At 36.3% G+C, this 24901-nt stretch overlaps 1 protein-coding gene across 1 annotated transcript in view; it reads right to left on the bottom strand.

The window, feature by feature from the left end:
- RYR3 (ryanodine receptor 3) overlaps nt 1–24901 on the bottom strand; it is a 191404-nt gene that overhangs the window by 146590 nt on the left and 19913 nt on the right. Inside the window, exons 3-10 of the mRNA XM_010007742.1 lie at nt 24543–24650; nt 20582–20656; nt 19623–19701; nt 17021–17133; nt 16505–16604; nt 13152–13245; nt 2199–2273; nt 1168–1324 (exon numbers count right to left, since the gene is read on the bottom strand). Coding sequence (XP_010006044.1) covers nt 1168–1324; nt 2199–2273; nt 13152–13245; nt 16505–16604; nt 17021–17133; nt 19623–19701; nt 20582–20656; nt 24543–24650 — 801 coding nt within the window. The remainder of the gene's footprint in view (nt 1–1167; nt 1325–2198; nt 2274–13151; nt 13246–16504; nt 16605–17020; nt 17134–19622; nt 19702–20581; nt 20657–24542; nt 24651–24901) is intronic.

Consider the following 24901-nt stretch of genomic DNA (forward strand, 5'->3'; position numbering starts at 1 on the left):
CCTGGCATATTCACTGTCCTTACCACAATGTCATGATTTGCCAAAACCAGCAAAAAATTACAACTGTAAAAAATGTTCCTGTACAGCATCATATCTACAATCTACACTGCATAGCCTTTACACTGAATAAAGAACCAAAAACTATTTGGTGAGCATCTAGCAACCTGAGGATATTGCCCAATAGTTTTTCAATTATTTTGACTGCTTAAAATATAAATTCTTGGCATACCATATGCAGTCACACTAATAAAATAAACACTGTTATTTTAAACATGCTAAAAAGAAGCATTTGCTTTATTATACTATCAAAAGTCTAGGATCCGTGAAGACCCTTAATGATAGATAGATCTAGCATATAACTAACTTTAAAGATTCTTTTTAACTGCCATTCAGGGACCATACAGCATTCAGAATTACATGGTACTATAACATCTCATAGTTAATTAGAACTCTATTGTAGCAAATATGGCAACTGTTTATAAGTAATATCATGAAAGCATGTAAAAAACTTTTAATCATCTTTGGTGTAAAAACTTTTCACTTTCAGGAAAAAAAGTTATTAGTTTTTGCCTACCTCCATAATCATTCTTCATTCTCTCTCACTTCTACTGATTTTCTCAGCTAGAAATGATGAAAAAGCTAGTAACATGCAATTAGCAGCTCACTGAAGAGCACAGTTTGAAAACATACAGTTTAGAAATCATTGACTACATTTTTCTTGTAATTCCCCTATCAGCACACTGCACAAAGAATAGCAAGGGCAGAATTTTGCCCAGCTGAACTGAATTCTACTGAACTCAATTATGACAGATAGAGCTTCAATGAATAACACTCTAATGAGATTCTGTTCAACTAAAATTATCCTAGAATTGATGAAAGCATTCATATTAAACCATTTAATGTTGCTTTGCATTAGTTTTCAGTCTTTGTTTTTTTTTTAACTTGTTAACAGTTTCGTTTTGTCTAAAAGTTATTCATCACCTCCATTTTCTTCAAGGAAAACTTTGTTATTATCAACTCAGATTGTTTACCTTTGCATTGAAATGCATAATTCATGTCAATTGCTTCAATTTAGAAATTACAAATACGCTGTAAGTCGTCAAACGACCTTGGACCTAGAATTTAAGTGCTCCACATTTAAGACAAATTCACATCAACTTCATTTACCTTTGAGGCTCTAAAACAAAAGGCAGTAGATGTTGTGTCCGATTTTTCTCTATCTAACATTGCAAGTCCTTCATCTTCATTCAGAGCCAAGTACTTTCCTGTTGTAATATGTCGAAGACGGATAGGCTGCCCCCATCTGATGTTGCTTCCACTCCAGCTAAACGTATCAGACATCAAAAAAATAATTATTGAAGTAAGCAAAACTGACATTTTTATTTTTGCTTTAAAGGATGTTCATAAAATACAATGTGCTCTATATATTCCTTTTTGCTTTTGATTTCTGTATTTGTACTAAACAAGATGCAAAACTCTTAATACATTTGCAAAGGAACTTTGGGAAGGAGCATAGCTTTAATTGTTTCTATAGCTTCCCTCCATTTTAAGAGGTGTCCATGAAAAACCCTTACATGTTTCTGAAAAATATGGAAGTATAAATTATCCACTGTATTTCAGCTGACTGCCTAAACAAACAAATTAAATCTAAGTGAGGACTCAACATTCCAGAGAACTATCCTACGTCTTCTTCAGTTATGAGGGTATTTCATTTGTAATCACAAACACATCAAGAGTAAAACAAAGCTCAGAAGATCATCAGAATTAAAGCATGTATACCCTTGTGGTATATGTTTAAATTTCATTTCCAATAAGTTAACAGATAACTAATCATCCAGGAGGGAGGTAAAGTCTAAAATTGTTTTTATTTTCACTCATGCTTCTAAAATTCCAAGTGAAAACTAGGAAATCATTCAACTTTTGGACAGAAGCAATGCCTCAAGCAGACATATCTACTTCATTGGCAACACTGCTTTTGATATGGGACACAGACAAAAAAGAAAAAAATAAATTAAAAAAGTCTTAAAGCACTGACATTGCCTGTATGATTATATCATGGTAGGTTGCTTTTTATTAAGTAATATATAACATATAGCAAGACAAACATATTACTCATGTTCTGCCTTAAGGGTCTGTAACAATCAAATTGCTGTTAACATAAGAGCTGGTAATGAAAAGGTTTAAAAAAATATCAGTACCTTATTCGAAGGGGTTCTATTCTCCATAAAGACCTTGCTCGAACTCCAGCTCCTCCAGTTTCATAAAGTACTTTCCTACAGAAAAGATTTAGAAGATCATCCTTTTGTGTTTATTTGTGCTACCTGGTTTTTATATCTGACTCCTGTGTAAACTGCATAGGACTCGGTTCTTCTTCCTAGCTACCCAGATGGAGCTGAATAGATGGAAGATTCCTCCTCATTGGTGAGAACATGATACATAATCTGAATATCCCAGGTAAATAAGGCTATTCCCATTAAACCATTCTTTCTCAGGAGAGGGACTTTAATGTGGCTGTAAAACTTTTGCCGCTACTTAATCAGTCATAAAAATACATAATTCGTACAGTTCTCAGGAGATTAATCTCAATTACTAATGCTTTTAAATACATATAAACACAATATTAAAATAAGTGTACACATTTGCATAAGTTAATTATCAACTGCATTAATACAACATCAGAGACCTCATTCCTAGAGTAACTTCTAACATTCCTACTAAAAGGCAGAAATAGTGGTCGTCAAAAATATATTATAATCTTTTCAAAACAGACAATACAGATAAAATTCTATATTAGCTTTGGAAAGCTTAGAGAAATGAAAAACAGGAAGTGAAGGAATTCAGCCTTTAATATAATCTAGTTTTCTTAATTTACTAGCCTGGGGCTACTGACACATTTTAGTGCTGAAACTAATGTTCTACTCAATAATAAAATAAAAACATTTACATATTATGCTGCATTAGTCCTGTTCACAGGAATACATTCAAGAAATTTTTTCTCTTTCAGTAATCATTAATCTCTTGTAATCTAAATAACAGAATGTGTATAACCTTTCTCACATATAACGGATACAGAAACTACAGTTGGTAACAGAAAAACAGAACCAGATCTGAAACTAAGAATGCAAAGAAACTTTTTTAAGAATGATTTTAATAATAATTGTATTGGTTACATTGTGCAACAGGAGTAAAATTGAAATTACTAAACTTCTAATCAAATACTTTATTCAGTTATAACAATAATTTGGGAAGTTAGTTGTGCACCTTACCTACTTTAAAATATTTAAGAATCTCGTAACTAAATTAATTTCTTTTACATATTTTTAAGTTAATCTGCAATATTGTTGCTACAGGAAAACTGTATTAGAGTGAAGCCTTTGGTTTCACAATGTGACACCCAAGCTGTCCTCCATAGTGTGCTATATAAAAGTTCATTGTACCATCATTATGTAATAAATCGAAATGTTCTGCTACCAATAGTGAATGCTCAGTGGATGTTCTTCCTGAACAGAAATCTGTTCACACATCAAAGAGGTACTAGAGGATGACATAATTATTTTTTCTATGTCCACTTCTTCATTTGAAAGACTGACATGACAGGATCTATGTGTAAAATGTCAGCATAGTCGGAAAATGAGCTCTCTAGGCAGACACCAATAAGAAAATCATACTCTTAGTAATTGTAATACACTGCAGTGCATTCCAGAATTATTTGAGCAGGAGATAAAAATTCAGCTATATAGGAAAAATTATTCTAGATGCAAACTAAACTGATTCACTAGCTTCTTTTCAAAAGTGCAACAAACTTACAAAACTTTGTTGGGTTCCTTAGTTTTTTTAAGAGCAAGGTAAGCAGACAGCCTTTTTTGTATTCTTTCACTTTCTGACAGTAGTTCTTTCTGTTCATATATTTATTTACTGATACCTAAAGGAGAGGTTTGTTGAAACTTTCAGCAAGATAATTTGATGTATGATATGTGTTTTCATCAATATCTAATGATAAATTTTTTTTCACTTTCTCAGAGGTATGAACAGTAATTCATATAACCCTTTCTTCCCTCTCCCAGATGAAAGAAGAGGTGAGGAAAGATGAAAAAAACAGTTCCCCTGTTCCTTCTTTAATTAAAATAACTGGAACTGATCCAAAACCATAAAGACAGCCAAACTGAAAAACAAAGAACAATGCAGAATGGAAAATTACTGTATCATAAGGCGATTAACATACCAAAAAAATGTTCAAATTTTAACTTGATTCTTAGGAAAGGATTTTGTGTACAACTCACAACCCCAGCCCCACCCCCACCAAAAAAAAAACCAAATTAGTCACACAGTAAATAAAGGCTTTTATTATTTATGAAAAAAAAAATAATTCTATGTAACCCGAGTTTCAGATCAAGACCTTTCTTATTATTCATTGTATTTCCTATACCTATTATAGATGAGAAAGGCTATATAAATTCTGTTGCTTAGATGACAAGACATGAATGATTACTGAAAGATGAAAAATATTCTTGTTGTATTCCTGCAAGAAACTGTACTAACCCACTCTAGCAGGCACTGGATTTGGACTTGAAAATATGCAGCGAGACAATTTAAAATCTGCCCTCTCACTCTGGGAAATTTGACTGAATACTGCACAAGCACACATAAAAATGTCACAACCTAGCTGTTCACAGTTTCTTCTGAATTAAAGTAGAATTTTTAAATGCAGACTTCTAACTGGCTTTGCAGATTGTAAAATTCTTAAATTAACAGAAAAAAATATAATAATCTGTGTATCATTGTTCTCATGAAAATATGGGACCTGGAAATCAATTTGTTAAAGCTTTTTTTTTTTTTTTTCCTTATTTGAGCAAGTGCTTCTACAACTTCTCTTCTACTGAGAACACTTAAGGTTTTAATTTATTTGATACTCTGCTTCTTGATAAATACCAATACATTCCAGGAAGAATCTATATATTAACATGAAATATACTGGAATATGACAATCTATTTGCATCCAGTATCTTTATAAGATCACGGAGTTCTAGATCTACACCTGTACATTATTCAGCAGTCACATTAAGTACACAAATGTGATTTTAAGACTCAAAATCATATTGCTCCATAAGTATATATATTCCTCATAGTAAAGGTAGTAGCATTATCTACACAGCTAGTCTTCCACTATAATGCTTTTAATATTGTAAAATCAAAATATAAAACAACAATAAAACCTAGAAATGAATTAATCTTCATTTCCAAACTCTATTAATAGAATCTTTTGAGGTCCTTTCCAACTTGGGCTGTTCTATAATTTTATTAATATACTGAATACACAATAACTGCCTGGTGGCTTTTTTTTCCATTTTTATCCCAAATCCTCTTTGGTCCTACTCACCTTACTGATAATGTCACTTTTGGCAGACTCCAGTGACCTCTTCCTAGCTAAGCTCAGAACTAATAATTGATTTTCATTCTCTTTGACCTCCTTCATTTCACCCTGGCCCAACTAAACCATTCCTTCACTAAAGGAATACCAGAGATGTGTCTCTGTTCACCTTTTGTACTTCTTAAATTCATGTACTACTGAAATTCTCTAACTCTTTTCAAACTTTTTCTATATGTACCTTTGTACTAGCATTAGTGACCTGCTCTTAGAGTAACAAAACTGCAAGAGAATTTCTACTTTTTCTCAGCAGCATACACATTTCTTCATCTTCTCCTTGATTCCACCCATCCACCCATCTAATTCTGTGTTTTTGCCTACCCTGCCTGTTTGATCTTCTTAAAGTCCATATTAAAGCCTGTATTTTCACTTGCAGGATCTTTAAGGACACTTTCCATAGAGTACAAGAGCTCTCAATCCCCAGGTGTAAGAAATCAGGCCAGGAAGGCAAGAGATCAGCATGGCTGAGTCGAGACCTGCTGGTCAAACTAAAAGGCAAGGTGGAACTACACAAGCAGTGGAAGTAGAGAGATGAGTAGGGAGAGGTATCCTGAGGGGAATACTGCCTGGTTGTGTAGGGATGAGGTCAGGAAAGCTAAGGCACAGATAGAACTAAACCCAACAAGGGATGAAAAGAGTAATCAGAAGAGCTTCTACAGGGTATATCAATAAAAAAAAAGAAGATCGAGTAAAGTGTTCCCACCCTGATGAGAGAGACTGACAAACTGGTAGCAACAGATGAGAAGGCTGAGGTACTCAATTTTTTGCCTCAGTCTTTACTTGCAAACTCTCTTCCCACACTTCTCAAGTGGATGGACCTGAAGGCAGAGACTGGGGGAACAAAGTCCTTACCACTATAAGAGAAGATGAGGTTCTTGAGCACCCAAGGGACATAAATATATATAAATCTATGGGGCCTGATGAGATGCATCCCAGAGCCCTCAGGGAACTGGCTGATGTAGTTGCCAAGCCACTGTCCATGATAATTCAAAAGTCATGGCAGTCAGCTGAAGTCCTTGGTGACTGGAAAAAGGGAAACATTGCATCCATTTTTAAGAAGGGTAGAAAGGAGGACTCTGGAAACTACCAACCTGTGAGCTTCACCTATGTGCCTGTAAAGATCACAAAACAGGTCCTCCTAGAAGTTATGCTAAGGCACATGGAGGACAGGGAGATGATTCAACACAGCCAGCAATGAAGTTCAACAAGACCAAATGCAAGGTCTTGCACATGCATCAGGACAATTCCTGGTATCAATACAGGCTGTGGGACAAAGGGATTGAGAGCAGCCCAGCGTGCAGAAAAGGACATGGGACATTGGTAGATGAAAAGTTGGACATAAGCTGACAGTGTGTATTTGCAGCCCAGAAAGCCAACTGTATCCTGGGTTACAACAAAAGAAGCATGGCCAGCAGATTAAGGGAGGGGTTTCTTCCTCTCTACTCCATTCTGGTAGAGACACCAACTGGAATACTCTGTCCAGTTCTGGAGTCCCTGGCACAAAACAGACAGGCCTGTTGGAGCAGATCCAGAGGAGAGCCACAAAAATGATCAGAGGGCTGGAACACCTCTCCTTTGAAGACAGGCTGAGAGATCTAGGGTCGTTCAGCCCAGAGAAGAGAAGGCTTCAGAGAGACTTTATTGATGCCTTTCAATACTTAAATGGGGCCTATAAAAAGGATAGTGACTAACCTTTTTAGCAGGGCTTCTTGTGACAGGACAACTGCTTGAGAGAGTCCAGCGCAGAGCTACAAAGATGATGGAGTGGAACGTCTCCCTTACGAGGAAAGGCTGAGGGAGCTGGGTCTCTTTAGCTTGGAGAAAAGGAGACTGAGGGGTGACCTCATCAATGTTTACAAATATGTAAGGGGTGAGTGTCAGGAAGATGGAGTTAAGCTTTTTTCAGTGATGACCAGTGATAGGACAAGGGGTAATGGGTGTAAATTGGAGCATAGGAGGTTCAAGGTGAATATCCGAAAAAATTTTTTTACTGTAAGAGTGACAGAGCACTGGAACAGACTGCCCAGGGAGGTTGTGGAGTCTCCCTCACTGGAGACATTCAAAACCCACCTGGATGAGTTCCTGTGTGATGTACTCTAGGTGACCCTGCTCTGGCAGGGGGGTTGGACTAGATGATCTCTCGAGGTCCCTTCCAGCCCCTAAGATTCTATGATTCTATGATTCTATGATACCTAGGAAACGAAGCTAACATCAGCAATACCCACAAATGCCAGGGACTATGCCACTCCTGTTACTACTCTTTGATCAGGCCTTCCCCTTTACCAGTGCAAACAATCATCAAGAAGAGAGTTTATGAGAGAAAATTAGTGCTGCAGCAGTGAGACATGGAGAAACACTTCATTTCAGCTACAGATCTCAGCTGATCCTTATCAAATACAAGTCAGCACCTTTTTGCTGCCTAGCCCTGAGGTTTTTCTACTCCAGCTCCTGTTCTTTCCTCCAAACGCTCAGAGCTGTGTATCTCACATTATCTCTCTTGTCTGGTACAAACCTCCCCCCACAACTAATGACCCTGAAGGAATCACTTCATCTTTCTCAGCTCTGTGACACTGCAAACAAAAGAGCAGCTGTCCACCTCGGACACTCGCAGCTCATACCAGCACCATTTCCAAGGAGGTTCTTAAACACTAAATATTTTAAGTTACCCACTTCCGAGGACAAAGGGAAAATACACTCAGGCTTGCACTCAGATGTAGAACAAAACAGCTGCTCAGCACTTGGCACACCAAGTCTTTTTTAGCATCTGTACAGACATGTACACTGCATACACATCCTATAGAAAACAAGAAAATAATGCTTTTCCTATGCATCATGAAAATTCAGGCACTTACTCTCATCTTTATATATGCCCAGCTGTAGGAATGGGTGAAAAGCAGTGGGAAGTATCTTTTTTTTCTTAACTTCTGTCATGTATAAAGGGAAAAAGTGTATCTGAAAAAGCCTCATTTCTTTTAACAAGAAATAAAGGTTGAGCTCAGGTTTAGCAGCTTTTAGGACTAAAGCATGTTCAGCTTTGCAGTGCATTGAAAATAAAGCTCTGTAAGGTTCCCACATTACCACTAACCTAAGTTAAAAGATAATAAGAGGTTAGAGAGGAGGCAGAGATGAGGTGGGTTGTGTTGTTTTTTTCTCTTCTAGCTAGATAAAAAGAAAAAAAAACAAACATGATGGTAGCAAAAAACCTGTATTCCACAACAAGTTCCTAAGACTCCCATGTGCTACATCAGCACCAGTACATCCTCGATTTTTATTGTAATCTTGTGGCTTTTTATTTGTAACTTATATGAAAAGAATCACATTGATTGGGGCAGATTTAACTCAGTAAAACCTATTCTACTGAGATTGTCTGTGCTAGGTGATTTTATCAAGTTCTCTTTTGGTTTCATTTTCTTCCTCATCCCTGTCCCCAGGGGAGACTGGAGCCCAGCTTGCAGAGCAAATTGCCCTAAATTGAGTTCTTTCTCTGCCATATACAGGCCTGCCTTTGGCTTCTCAGCTCAAAAACTTTACGCATTCTTATTTTTCTCCATCTTCCTTAACACCCCCCTTCTCTTTCCAATTAAAATGGAGAAGTTTGCACCGATACCTGCTCCCAATTAAATGAATACTGCATTACCAGCCACACTCCAGATCTCCTTTACCCTCCCTTCATTAGCCCTACTCCTCTGAGGTTTGCTGGCTGCCTGCCAGGGACTTATGGCAAGAATTCAAAATCTTGTACACTTTATCCCCTCAAAATCATTCTTGAATTTAAGCAGCCTTCTCCTTGGGCCCAGCATGAGAAATGCTAGTAACTGATTCAAAGGGGAGGGGAGAAAGGAAAGAAAATGATTTATTTAAAAGGTTAAAAAGCTCCCATAAAAGAAGCTAAGCTAAAAGAGGTTAAACTTCCGGGCTAATTGGCTTCTGTTTCCCTTTAAGAAATCTTTCTGGAAGACAACAAATGACAGGAAGGTGTTCCTGTTTTATTTAAGAGTATTCATGCCTACAGAAAATGCATCATTCTCTTAACACCTCAGGCATGTTCACTGCTGCTCACTCAAATTATACATCCTGGATAGAAAAAATCTAGGCAGTCAGAGGCTTAAGCAGCTGGGTTGTTGGGGGGTTTTAGGCCTTTTTTTAAAAAATCACCATCTAATTTTCCAACAAATGTGAGCACTGCAGTACCATGGCATCAGCCACTCTCATCTGACACTTAAAATAACTAACATCATGTCAAGCTGTCAGCAACAATAGCCATATTGGCAAGTCTGAAACAGCAGAGGGAAGTACTGTATCCTTGCATTACTACTTAAAACTATATAAACTCTCCTCATAGATCATGTAAGTTTGCTGCATTTATCAAACAATATTTTTTCAAATGGCTCAGCATAATTTAGTGGCTGAAGGCTCTTGTGTGGAACTGTAGTTTTTTTCTTGTGACCTGATTTGAAGCAGTTATTTAAACCCTTTAAAGCAAAATTTTGATATTAATGGTCTGATGCTCAGTGACTGCCTCTCTAAAATCATACTCCCAAACCATGCAGATCTGCTCTCCTGTGGACTCTAGAAGAAGCTTTTCTCTTTTAAAATACTACAATATTTTTGTAGCATTGTAGCAATAATCACAGAAGTTTCACAGGAGAGATTTTTAGCAACCTGAATATCTTCAAATGGACTTACCCTCTCCAATAAAGCCAGGGAAAAGATGTTTTTTTGTAGCACTGAACTCCTGCCTTCTGTTTGCTGGCTGCTTTCCACAAGCCACAGCTTCCCAGGTAATATTGAGCTGGTGAGAAGTTTGTAAAAGGCAAGGGGTGTGTGTGTGTGTGTGTGGTAGGAGGGGTAACAGACTGCTCTTAAGGATTGCAGTGGCAGGCTACAGGTTTAACTATCTCTGTCTCTTCATTTTTCAGCCAATATTTCTTGATACAGGGTGATACCATCATAAAGAAAGTAATCTCCTTGGAAAATTATTTAAAAGTGATGCAGAAAACCCACCTCCTATGTGGAACCTGCTTCTGATCTTCATTTTTTCCCGTTACTAAATCTTTCTTTACTAATTACTGCTTCTGATTCCCTTTTACAGATGGAAACAAAAAAGGGTGCTATAACTATGAGAGCTGATTGCAAAAATAGGAAATAATACAATATTTAGGCCTTATAAGTCTTTCTGTAAGATTCTGCTGCAATTTCTCAAGTCATGTCCACAAGGAAGTGATGACAGTTCCTGACCTCTTCCCTTACAGATAGGTAAGAAACAGCAAATCAGGGCAGGAGAAGAACCAACATACACCATTTTTAGAGCCAACAAAAGGAAAAAGAGAAGTAGCCACTATGCAAAAATATACAATGCTTATATAGCACTCTAAAAAATCTAAACAATACATTTGATCAGGTTAATAAAATACACTCTGAGAATTGACATTGTGTATTAAAATATTATTAAATAATTATTATTCATTAAACTCACCGAGGCGGCGCCCAACGTGGGGCGGAGGAGGGGGGAGGAGGCCACGGCCAGAGCCAGGAGCAGGAGGGTGGTCCAACCGCCCGCCGAGGCCACCAGGCGCCTGTTGGGGGGCAGGGGAGACCCATAAGTAAGGGGCTGGACCCATAGAAACAGCCCCGGACCCATAGAACCAGCCCCAGACCCATAGAAACAGCCCCGGACCCATAGAACCAGCCCCAGACCCATAGATGTCCCTCAAAACCCAACCGTGGTCTTCAAAACCCAACGGTTGACCCATCAAACCCAAGTGTTGACCCATAGATGGGGCCTCTAGACCCATAGATTGACCCATAGATCCCGACTGGGGGAACAAAGTCCTTACCACTATAAGAGAAGATGAGGTTCTTGAGCACCCAAGGGACATAAATATATATAAATCTATGGGGCCTGATGAGATGCATCCCAGAGCCCTCAGGGAACTGGCTGATGTAGTTGCCAAGCCACTGTCCATGATAATTCAAAAGTCATGGCAGTCAGCTGAAGTCCTTGGTGACTGGAAAAAGGGAAACATTGCATCCATTTTTAAGAAGGGTAGAAAGGAGGACTCTGGAAACTACCAACCTGTGAGCTTCACCTATGTGCCTGTAAAGATCACAAAACAGGTCCTCCTAGAAGTTATGCTAAGGCACATGGAGGACAGGGAGATGATTCAACACAGCCAGCAATGAAGTTCAACAAGACCAAATGCAAGGTCTTGCACATGCATCAGGACAATTCCTGGTATCAATACAGGCTGTGGGACAAAGGGATTGAGAGCAGCCCAGCGTGCAGAAAAGGACATGGGACATTGGTAGATGAAAAGTTGGACATAAGCTGACAGTGTGTATTTGCAGCCCAGAAAGCCAACTGTATCCTGGGTTACAACAAAAGAAGCATGGCCAGCAGATTAAGGGAGGGGTTTCTTCCTCTCTACTCCATTCTGGTAGAGACACCAACTGGAATACTCTGTCCAGTTCTGGAGTCCCTGGCACAAAACAGACAGGCCTGTTGGAGCAGATCCAGAGGAGAGCCACAAAAATGATCAGAGGGCTGGAACACCTCTCCTTTGAAGACAGGCTGAGAGATCTAGGGTCGTTCAGCCCAGAGAAGAGAAGGCTTCAGAGAGACTTTATTGATGCCTTTCAATACTTAAATGGGGCCTATAAAAAGGATAGTGACTAACCTTTTTAGCAGGGCTTCTTGTGACAGGACAACTGCTTGAGAGAGTCCAGCGCAGAGCTACAAAGATGATGGAGTGGAACGTCTCCCTTACGAGGAAAGGCTGAGGGAGCTGGGTCTCTTTAGCTTGGAGAAAAGGAGACTGAGGGGTGACCTCATCAATGTTTACAAATATGTAAGGGGTGAGTGTCAGGGAGATGAAGTTAGACTTTTCTCAGTGATGACCAGTGACAGGACAAGGGGTAATGGGTGCAAATTGGAGCATAGGAAGTTCAAGGTGAATATCTGGAAAAAATTTTTTTACTGTGAGAGTGACAGAGCACTGGAACAGGCTGCCCAGAGAGGTTGTGGAGTCTCCTTCACTGGAGACATTCAAAACCCACCTGGATGCGTTCCTGTGTGATGTACTCTAGGTGACCCTGCTCTGGCAGGGGGATTGGACTAGATGATCTTTCGAGGTCCCTTCCAACCCCTAGGATTCTATGATTCTATGACAAGGGGTAGTGGTTGTAATTTGAAGGAGGGTAGATTTCTACTAGATATTAGGAAGCAATTCTTTAATGTAAGGATGGTGAAAGACTGGAACAGGTAGCTCAGAGAGGTGATAGAAGCACCATCGCTGGAAACATTCATGATCTAGTTGGATGGAGCTCTGAGCAACCTGATCTAGTTGAAGACGTCCCTGCTCACTGCAGTGGGGTTGGACTAGATAGCCTTTAAAGGCTCCTTTCAACCTGAACAATTCAGTTCCATAATTCTATGACATCTGTTCCATACAAGGTATCTAGATCCTAATACTTTTGCTAGTATTTCTATACTAGGTGTGTACACTTTCACATTCAGGGCAAACTTTGAACCTTTGTTTTCTATACATACTTGATATAACAATGTTACTTGTGATATTGTATTACGTACAGTATAACTTACTTGCTACAACAGCCACAGAGATCTTATTTCCTGTGTTTAACCTACCTAATCTCAAATTCAACTGACAATCAACAATCTATTTCTTTTTTGAGAGAAGAGAATGTATAAAAAAGCACCATAACTTACTTGTGCTGCGAATCATTCTGATCTGTAGATGGAAGTGTCAAACACTCATCACGGCCATGGAAAAAACGTACTACGTGCCCACCAAGAAGATATCCTGTAGAAGAAGCACATTTTCTCATTAGCATAAACATTGACAATATGAAAATAACAGCCTCAAAAAAATTATTTAAAATTCAAAAGACCTAGATGGAATCTGTTTCCAAATTTTCACTCATAATTGCAATTAAACTAGAAGTACAAATTTAGTATGAGAACATATTACTTAGTGTCTTTTTCAGTTAAAATTATTTCTTCTGAAAATGAAGACAAAAAGAATGTAATCTTGATGTTTAAAAATCAAATTAGGATTCTGGGACTGAAAAAGAAAACAAAAACTTGCAACAATTACAGTTTTGAAAATTGAATGCTTTAGGTAAAAGCCTAACCAAATATATAATACCACAGTTTCCTTCTCCTTAATACAATTTAAATGTTCTCAATACAAAATAATTTGGTGAGTTCATCAGTTTGTTCTGACAGTTACAATTTGTGTCAAAATCAAAAAAGAACAGCAGCAGCAGGAGACATAAGACAGAAAGACACTTAGCAATTCTAAAGATTATGTTTAATGGAAGCTACTTTTCCAAACCATTTAACACAAAGACTACAGGTCAAAACAAGGCACTTTACCTCATAAAAAAATAAAAATAAAAATAAAAAAAAAAATTAAAAAAATAGTGTAGGAGGAGAATGATTCATCAGAACCTCAGTCCAAAATGTTCTGAACTTGTAATTTAAATTAATGCCTTTTAAAGGAACAAACACACACAAAGAAGGAAGGGTGGAAGGAAACTTTCATACTGTGCAGCTGATTCAATATACATTTGTAAATTAGGAAAACGGTACCTGGCAATTATCTTGTTGCTTATTAATAAAAAGATGAGAGCAAAGAAAGAATGTGAAAAAAATATACTTTCCTGATATTTATGTTCTGTCAAAATACTTCAAACATCACAAAAAGTACGTTGTCTGATTTCTAGTCCAATTTTAGACTCAGGAAATCCCACTTTCTCCGTCTGTCCATTCAACTTGAACTAGGCTGCTAAGTCTTTTGACATATGATCATCCCTCATGTAAGCGATTCTGAGAAGTGTATATACAGATAGATGTAACCCTAGGGAGTTGCAAAAAAACCTGATACACAGAAAACCTACTTCTTTTCTTACCCCGTGCTATCTGTGTGGTTTGGGGCTTTTTTATTATGCAGTTTTGGATTATGTGTCCAGCCCTGAGCTACACAGTACAAATGTTCCAAGTACAGCAAAGGACTACCAAGATGATTAAGAGGCATATGCATCTCACACATGAGGAAAGGCTGAGAGAACTGGGACTGTTCAACCTAGAAAAGAAAAGTCTCTGGGAGGAGCTCATCAATGTAAAGAGGACAGAGTCAGAGTCTCTTTAGTGGTACCCAGTGACAGGACCATGGGCAATGGGCACCGACTGAAACACAGGAGGGCCTGTCCAAACATCAGGAGACACTTCTTCCCTGTGAGGTTGTCTGAGCATGGGCACAGGTTGCCCAGAGAGGTTGTGAAGTTTCCATCCTTAGTGATATTCAAAAGTTGCCTTGATATAGTCTTGGGCACTTCTAGGTGGCCTTGCTGGAGCCTGCAGGGGAGTAGGCCAGGTCCCTTCCAAGCTAAACCACTCTGTGATTCTCTAAGCACTTAAGAAATTTAGCTGCCACACCACTGCTGTTACAGAAATATAAAATATACCACTGATCCTCCCTGACTACCCTGCAGCTCATTATATTTGTCATCTGTTACAAGTTTTTAATTTTACTATAGGATGGATTTTCCATTTGCTTGGTTTAGTTTTTCCTGTGAAACCTGACAACAAGGGGACTTTTCCAGAGTTAACCTCTATTCTATTTATGGCCCATGATGTCAGGGGACCAAACAGTCATTTATAAATGTATGACTCCAGAATAACACATCTCTGCAACAGAAAGCAATCAGAAGGTATTACAAAGAAAGTCTATATTCCATATGCTCTTAAAATGGAAGCCTGCAAACACTGAGACAAACTTCCTACGGGCCAATGCACAGAAACAGTGTGGGATGCTGATTTAAACCACTTGGGGTCAGAAGGACTCAACCACAGTTCTGGTAAACCTATTGACTGCTAGTCTTCAGCACCAGGGTAGTCTGCTTCTATCACTACATAATATAGCTGGCTCCAGAGAGATGTGATGTCTCTTTTGAGTCCCTTATTAGCTCAGGTTTTTTTCCCTGTGATCCTGTATATTATTATATCACAAGTGATTGGTTTTAGGGCCAAGTGATACAAAATTATTCTGACTTCAAGACATCGTTCAGGAATGTGGAGGGCTGATACTTCTAACAGAGAACAGTAGAGGTGTGCGTCTAAGTGGTGTAGTAGGTCTCTGACCTCTTCCTCTTTATTTGTGACGACCTCATTCTGCATCCTCTCCCTGTCTTCTAGCTCATGTGGCTGTATATCCATGGAGTAGCTAGTTCCACTCCTAAAGACTGAGGCAAAGTAGGTATTGAGCACCTCAGCCTTTTCCTCATCCTTTGTTACTAAGATTCCCTTTGCAACAAAGGATGGAGATTTTCCCTAGTCCTCCTTTTGTTGTTAATGAACTTATAGAAACATTTTTAATTTTTCTCAAATAGAATAAAGTTATGCTTCTTAAACATAGTTATAAAGTGCAGTCAAGTACCTAGAAAGAAAGCCTGACCCTGTGGCAAGGGATTTAAAGTGGATTTAGCGGATGCATTTAGAGAGCTTATTTTCATTGACTAGTACAGAGAGATAATAAGGAAGTGTTTCTGTGAGACCCAGAAAGGATACTGAGCAAATATCCTTAGAAAGTGCAACTGAGAGACTCAAATAGAAACTATGAAACCTACGTTTCATTTTACATGTAACCTTATCTCTCTGTTATCTCTGTTATTGATTGAAAATCCCACACAGTCTAATTTTCCTGGCTTTAGTTATTCTACAGCTCCTACTCCCCAAAATTAAGTTGAAAATAATAAATTCATCTGTTGATCTCTTAGTTGTCATTTCTCACAGAACATTTTATGCTTCTCTGTTCCAAAGTTACAGCACTTCTTTACCTTTTCCTCAGTTAATCCACCTGATATGTCAGTATTTCCTCATTTTCAATTCCATTATTCTTCTCTCCTGTGCTCACTTTCTTTATCTGCACTAAGATCTTTGATTTTATGTTCTGAGGGTGGTTTGTTGATTTGTTTGTTTGTTTTCATTTTCACTCTACAAAAAGCAATACAAAGTCATCTAAAGTATGTATCTTTGTAAATAAAAAAAAGATTACAAACCTTCTGTAATATTGCTTCCTGAGCACGTAGGATGTACATTCCAGAGTGTCTGCATAAAGGAGGCATCCACCTGAGTACTTCCATTTGATATGGAGAGATGCTGAAATAAAATTACAGCAACAGGAAACAGTGACATTTATTCACTTTAAAATATTTAGTAAATTAATTTGTCAACACCATGGAAACAAATCAAAAGCAAATATACAAATACTCTTTAAAAATTAGTAGCCATTGGCTTTTAAAATGAACTGTTTTCTAAATCTAATCTGCAGACTCCAGTTGCAGCTTAGAAATATTCTACAGTTACAGAAATAAAAACTTCCCAAGATGGACACTGCTGAAGCATGCCTTGGCGTAAAGGCATGGAAACAGTCTAGTTCTAGGGGTGCAAAACTTTTCACTAAGGGAAAAATGTGCATGACAAGCAAGGATTATTTCATTCATAGGAGTCCTGACCATTTTCCCTGATTCTTCACAGCACTTTATATTCTCCCCACCAAGTGTCCACAAACTTACCAAGTATCTTTCAGAGGACACACTGACCAGGATAAGATCATCACCTATTCGAACTTTTTCTCCTTCTGACCTTTGTTTAGAAGCAGGGTGTATTGTCCACCAGCATGCCTCACCTACAAGACAGAGATACTTACTGAGAGTATACAAGAAGACCACTCCTGAGAAATGTAAGGATATATTTATACAGGATTGAAACAACATAATAAAGAATTGTGTCTTATAAGACATTGTATCTTATAAAACCACCTCATTCCTCTTTCAATCCATCTGATCTTTTTTCCTCACAATTTCTGTCTACCAATCTTTGTCATGACTGAAGCTGGTATTTCTCTTTTCATGTTTTTTTTAAAGCAACTAACCACTCACAAAACACTGCTCAGAACTGCTCTCCCTTCAAGGTACTCCCTGCCAGTAAATCGCTGGCAGCTGCCACTGTCTTAATTATCGCCTTTTGTATCTTTTTCTTAATGTTCATATTGAATTCATAGTCTTCTGTTTCATTTCCACTCTAAGCTATATTTCTGTTGTAGAATGCAGAATTTTGAAACAAATATTCCATAACTTTACAACATTGCATAACTACAAATGCTAGTTCTGAAAGTAGTCCCATTAGCACTACAGGCCATATGACTACAGGACAGCCAAGCCTCATATTAACAACCATAGAACACTTCCTGCACATTAAATATAAGATGCCAGATCACTTTGCACACACAATCCACTCACTCCCCCCAGTTCTAGGGAGACTGCCTAATTAATTTCACAGTTTCACACCCTTCAGGATTGAATTAAGACCCTGAAGAAAACAAGTTGAATACAGTTTTCTCATTGGGCAATGCAAAGTGGGAGAAAATTAAACACAAGCAAAATTAGTAGTATAAGACAAAGCACAAATTTGTGTTTGACCAACTAAGACATTTCATATAAAACATCCTTAAAACAAAATTTTAAGTTTATGAAACTAATTATAAAGAAGACAATAAATAAAAGTTACATCCCTAAAAGTGAAAAGTGTTAAATCTTTGAAAGGGAATAATTTTAAATATCCAATGTCTTTCACTCTGTACCTGAATCTGAAATTGCTTAAATAGGACAGTTCAACTGGTGAGGGAGTAGGATAGTGGGGACTGATATTATGTTGTTCAGTTTATGAAACTGACAAGCATGCAGAGGCTATCAAAATCCTCTGTGCAGACCACAACTAAGCATTCTTTGTATGTTTTGCTTTTTATCTCTTACCTATGTGTACAATGGTCTTTTTGTATATGTGCAGTTAAGCAAATAGCAGTACGAGATAACAGATATTCGTTGCAAAACCTAATGAGCACAAGCAGACACATGCATGACAACTCCAAAAAAACCCTATAAAATTACAAAGACAGATACCACTGCAACAATTTTCAAAGAGATAGAACACATACATTCCTTTCATCAATGTGTGTGAAGAAAATGGTCTCCATCGACCAAAGATATAATATAGAGACAGACTGCTGATATCTGTCTGAGACCATATCTGTATGCCTGAAAACAACTGAAAGACAAACCTCACTCATTCAAAACAGAAGGTAGGTAACAAAAATCACCTGAAATGGAAGTTACAATGATCATGGTCCACAGCATTTTAACACCTACACTGGCTGTCCCTCTCCATCATCAGTCTATTTTGATTTAAATTTATTTTCAAAATAATGAAAAAACAGTAGAAAGCACAGGTTTATATTAATACAACTGACATTTCTTTACTTGAAGCTTTATGTAAATGAAGTGTATATACAGGTGCTTAGATTTTTTCCTGCAAGGTGTACATCTGGGCCTGTGTTTGACAAGGTCACCTGTTACTTTCTGAGTACTCACCACTTTCAGTAACCATTAACACTATGTATACAACAGCAGGTAAACCTATTTGTGGCTGAATTGCTTTTAAATTCATTTAACATTACTACCAGCGACATCTCATAATTTATTTGTAATTTCATGGAAGCACTTTTTTTTTTTTCCACTCTGTTTCTGTCAGCAGCACTGTTACTGGCAGTACTCCCAGAAATATATTAATTAGATTTTAAAGCTTTCTCATAATTTCTTGTTTGTGTTTTGTGTCTTCCTCTCAGTCCCATTATTTTTTTTTCTCCATTTTATACTTTTTTTCTTCAGCTCTTTTAGGAATGTTCTCACTATCTTTGTTCTGTTTTTCTGCATTACAAATTGCATGCTTTTTTTTTGCTTATGATTAAAATGTATCTTCTGAATACACCAATATGTCTCCTGTACTCTAATTTTATTGAAAGTGCCGAAACATACAAGAAAAATGCCGAATGCATCGCATTTATTTTATCCTATGTAATTTTTTAAATTGTACTATTATCACCACTGTTCCTGCAGTTGGGTTATCTCAGTTTAATTTCAATGCACTTTCACATACTTACACAAAGTCAGTTAATTTACTGAAAGTCATCAATACTGAAAAGATATAATTTACTTTGGTCATCTTATTTCTAATGAACACATAAATATGGTAATCATATGCTTACAGTGCCATTAATCTCAATAGCTCTTCTAAAAACAGAAATATGTGACATTTTCTTTCAAAAGTAACTTGCCATACCTGCTGCATTTTCTCGTAGACCCACATCAAATGCAAGTTTATCCGTCTGAGATCTTGATGATGTTAAACATGTCAAATACTGCAAAACAGTGAAGTTATTGAAAATACAGACCCAACAGTATCCATTAACACGTATGCCAAGCAAATACATTTGCATTACTCCATTTCTTCTTGACTTTAAACATCAAAATCCTTTTCCACTTCAGCACATATTTTTCTGTGCAATTTATTTCCTACTTTCCCAAGTTTCACATAGTTCATCAGAAAGGAAAGGTTAAATATCTTATTACAGCATTGCAGTAATAAGTTTCTTTAATGAAAACACAGCAAACATACCAAAAAAGCAGTAATCATACTTGCAATTCTAGTATATCACGGCAACTACAATTTATACAGTTCGTAAACATAAGTAACAGAGTGTAATGTACAGTTTTTAGTACAGGAAAAAGGAGGGAAGATATTTTTTTGACTTCTCATGTCTTCAGTCTCCTATTAGGTATATTTCTGTGGGCCCTAATAAGACGAAGACCCAGAACAGTTAAAATTTTCCAGTTGTACAATGTAATGAAACAAAATATATACAAGGCAGCTTGAAGATAGCATGTTTATGGGCATAGTCTCTGGAAACCATGAGATGTTAAAAGGAACATCTTATAAAATATGATGGAAAAAAATAACACATATCACAACAAATCTGTTTGCAATAGCATCAACTTGCTAATGGATTCCTAAATTACAGAGACCTTTTCACCTACATTTCTCAGTGAAATGGATTGAAGAATCTAAATTTTAAATATAAGGGTTATTTCCATTTTGTTCAGACAACATAAACTATTCAGAACTTATAGAATAACTTAGAAATAACATTCTTCCAAATGTACATAATTTTTTATTTTGATAAAAAAGATATTTAAATGATTTTCATGTTACTTATTCTGTGCAAGTGCTCTTTCACTTACCATTTCACTAAACGAATGTCGAAGTAGTATAGCATGGCCATACAGCAAGGTTCTGTGACCACCCCCTTGAGCTGCCTATGGAACATGACAGAGAAGGTCAGAACTGCACTGCGTGGACTATGGCCACAATTATGTAATGACATGAAGAGTTACTACAGTTCATGTAATAAGTACAGATATTCAAGCAAATTATTAAATGTGTATTCTAAAAACATACAAAAAATAATGAAGCAGCAACAGAAATAGCCAAATACCTCCCAAGGGAATGAATGTTCTTGGTCAAAGACTCTTATTGTGACCTGATTTTTATTACAATTAAGTAAAACTACAGTATTTGTAAGGAAATATTTTAAATTAAATAAGATACTACTTACCTTTCTTATGAACTTCTCAGAGGCATTAAAAAAAAATAATAAAATAAATATATATACACAAACACAAACTGAAATCTGAAAGAGGAAAAATGCACCTGTTTCCCAGAATAGTTTAATACTAACAATATCTACTTACTAAGATTAATGTTAAGCATTTACCAGATTCATTAAAGCAACTGCATCCATAATTTCAAGCAGGAACCGTTATTTGTTTTGAATATGGAAATTTATTACAAGATCAGGAAGAGGCAAAACTGGATTTTCCATACACTTCCTTCAGAGAATTTAACACACATCTTTTGAGCTCCTTTTGGTGACCAGAAAGAAATAAAACTCCAAGTGGAGAATCTTAACAAATAAGTTACCTATGGAACAACAGACAAGAAGCTATATAGGTTTTCAAGTCTGCCTCAGTTTTCCTTTTTCTGCATCTAACATCTTATCTCCTAGTTATTTATAAATAACAAGCCTATTCAAGCTTAAACACATAATATGACCAAGAAGATAAACCCTTGTTTTATTGTGGTGCTTTCTACTGAAACAAGAAGGGGGTTTTCATGGGGGGTTTTTTGAGATCCATGGTCCCAGATTTAATAACATACTTTTTTAGGAAAGTGATCTCCAAATTTTGCAGAAATATAGAAATAATTATTAATGCTAACACTAATTATACTATGGTGGGCCACTAAACTTATTCTCTCCGTTCAGATCTTAATATTTGCACTTGTTAAGTTTTGACTAATGATATACTAAGACATCAGTCTTAGAAATTACAAATCAATTAGAAAATGCTAATTTAAGAATATCTAACTTCTCAAATAATTGCTTCAAACACACACAGAACATTTTTTGTATCAAAAAAAAAATAAATTACTTTATGGTCTTCTTGTTCCTGCTATATTTAGGCAATCATTAAATATGAAAGATTATTCCTTAGAATACAGCGTTAGAACAAGTATTGTAGCTGGTGCATGATATATTGCTAGAATGAACTGCTACAAGTCAGTTCTTTTCCTTGGACACATGTGGAAGTGGCCAAGATAATCAAAGGTAGTTCCAGGAACTCAAACAGTGTTTATACATGTGTAGACAAATGAGTTTGTACTCTATGAACATTAAAAGTTAAATTTCCAATTAGGTTAACAAGTTTACAAGCTATATACAACTTGTGATCCACAGAACTCCAAATTAGAAAACACCACTGAGGAAAATACTACATTCTGTAGCTCAACACATGGACTGCTTAATACTAACTCAATGGATTAAAAACGAAGCATTATTTTTCCAAACAGAAGGAATAAAAAACCTAGAAGCAATTCAGCAGAGGTCTTTTATTACAAATGCAATAAATAAAGATTCCTACTTCCATTTTTCCAACTAAAGAAAGACATTAATAAATAGGGACTTGGGATCTGGTTACACAGGAATTTAATTCTGTTAACAGAGAATAGACAATCTTTTGCAATTTTATGTAGTAAATTTTACTGAGAAATTACTCAGAATTTTATGGATACTATGTATAAAATCTTTCACAATAAGATCCATATAATTATGTAGTATTTTTTACTGATCCAGCAACAAATGAAAAGAAAAAAACAAACTCCTCAGTAATGATTTTTTGATCCACCTAGAAAACATGTTAGATTATTGGAAATAATGGAGAGAAATATGAGATAGCTATTCCTAGTCATTCAGATAATATAGTACACTTTTAGATATCATTATCAAAGGTCAATAAGAAGCAATAAATAAAAAAATCCCAACAGCTCCTCCAAAATATGTAATCCATTACAAAATGTTTTAATAATGTATCCTGCAGGAAATTACCACTGCATGGGGAAGAAAACCAGTAAAACATCATGTAACAGTGTATATAATAATTCTCTTATAAATTACAACTTTTTATAATCAACAAGGAAAAAGAACAGCAAAATCATCTGTAAATACAGGTTGGGAGACAAAAATGACATCATAAAGGGGGACATGAGAATGAGAGAAGTCATAATGGAAGACCTAATAAAGGAGACATCAAAATGGGTGATGCCATAATAGAAGACAAATAAAGGGATGCATCATCAAGGGACATGTCATAATGGGAGACATGATAAAGGGAGAAGTTCTAAAGGGAGACATCACAATGGGTGACGTCATAAAGGGTGACATCATAATGGAAGACATCATTGTAACAAATACATGCATACTAAGAAAAAACAATAAAACATCTCATGCTATTTTTTTACTGAAAGCTTTTAAGTTAATAATTTGCAAATATAAGGCTGACTCACAAAAACAACAAAACAAAAACAAAAATAAACAAAACAACAAAACAATAACAAAAATAAACAAAACAAAAAATAATTAAAAAAAAGAAAAACAAGCACAGGGACAGGAGATGGACTCTCCATGATCTTGGTGGATCCCTGTCAACACAGCATGTTCTATGATTCTATCAAAAAAACAACAGAACTCCCTTCAAAACACAATGTATTATGGAAAGAAAACCAGTCAATGGAATAATAAGCTGGTGCAACTAATAATAGATTAATGTCAATTATATGAGGCTAAATTCTATTCTTAGCAATGGTTTTTTACTGAAAACAGAATGGAAATGAACATTTCAAGATATTCATTGTTATATTTCATGATGTTATTTTTCTCTACATATAGAAAAACTATTAAAAGACAGCACAGAAGTTTTGGGCATCCTGATCGCTCCAGCGTGGAAGTCCTTTTTCAGTCACTCTTAGTCTATTTGAGGTTTGAAGTGATAATTCAATTAAAACTTCAGTAGTATGAAATGCAAGCATAGTTGCAACATTTCACTTTACTGCAAAGGCACTTTACTCCTTGCTGCAAGCATTCCAGGAAGTTTGCTCACGCTATTACAGTAAAAGATTAAGAAACCCACAGAACATTCCTCTGAAATAACTATTTCTATCCAACAGCTTTTGCTTGTTACCACAGATTAAATAAATTCAAATGATGCTGAAACAGTTTAGTTACACAACTGAAGAAAAAAAAAAATTAACTTTCTTTCATTGACAGGACTTTATTTCTAGCTGTAATTTCATTGCAGATAGATAAATTGAATTAAATCCAAATACCTGAAATACCTTCTTATGTCAGTGAAACGAGATAGAACATTTATGTGATGAGAACACTATTTTGTTTTCCCCATTAATAAGTAGCACTATAATACAATAATGCTTTTATAGCAATAGTTTATGTTTCAGACAAAAACTATCTCCTATACTCTACCCAGGTTCATAAAAGCCAGACTCATTCCAATTATTCCCTTATTACTTTTTCAGTACCCAGTTTTGGCCTTATGGCAATAAGGATCTCTGAAGATAGTATTTCTTTTCTTTTTTTGTAAATGTTTAAAAAGACTAACTGCACTTGCTCCTCAGTGCTAAAGAGAAACTAATGACATTATAGTAATGGAGAAATAATGTCCCAGGAAAACAGAAAAAAATGAAGAATCTGTTATGATATGAGGCCTCTCTTTACAAAATTCTTGAGCATGGAAAGAAATTAGAACAATCCATATTCAAAAACTTAATATTCTTTTATGTAAATTTACTTACCCCTTCACTAGCATTATCTCCTGTGTTGGCCAGCATTTCTTGAAGGGCTCTGACAGATAGGGACTGTTCAAGGACGAAATTACAGATGCTAAGGTCTGGAGGAACATACTGTAAAAATAAATTAAACAGCATAAGACAGACCATCATAGCAGGTGAAAGAGGATGAAAAGTGTGTTCAAACAGACATGTATTTTCATTTTTAAATCCATATTTAACATTTACTTGTTGGTTTTTGAGATACATGCTGGTTCCCTCTGTGAAAATACACTTGTCAGAGCAGTAACTTTACTTTTTCTAGAGCTGTATTCCTCACAGTAAAATATATCATCTACAGTTTCAAAAGAAAATATTTTTCCCTA

The sequence above is a fragment of the Chaetura pelagica genome, unplaced genomic scaffold, assembly GCF_000747805.2.
Source record: "Chaetura pelagica isolate M959 unplaced genomic scaffold, ChaPel_1.0 scaffold70, whole genome shotgun sequence".
NCBI lineage: Eukaryota > Metazoa > Chordata > Aves > Apodiformes > Apodidae > Chaetura > Chaetura pelagica.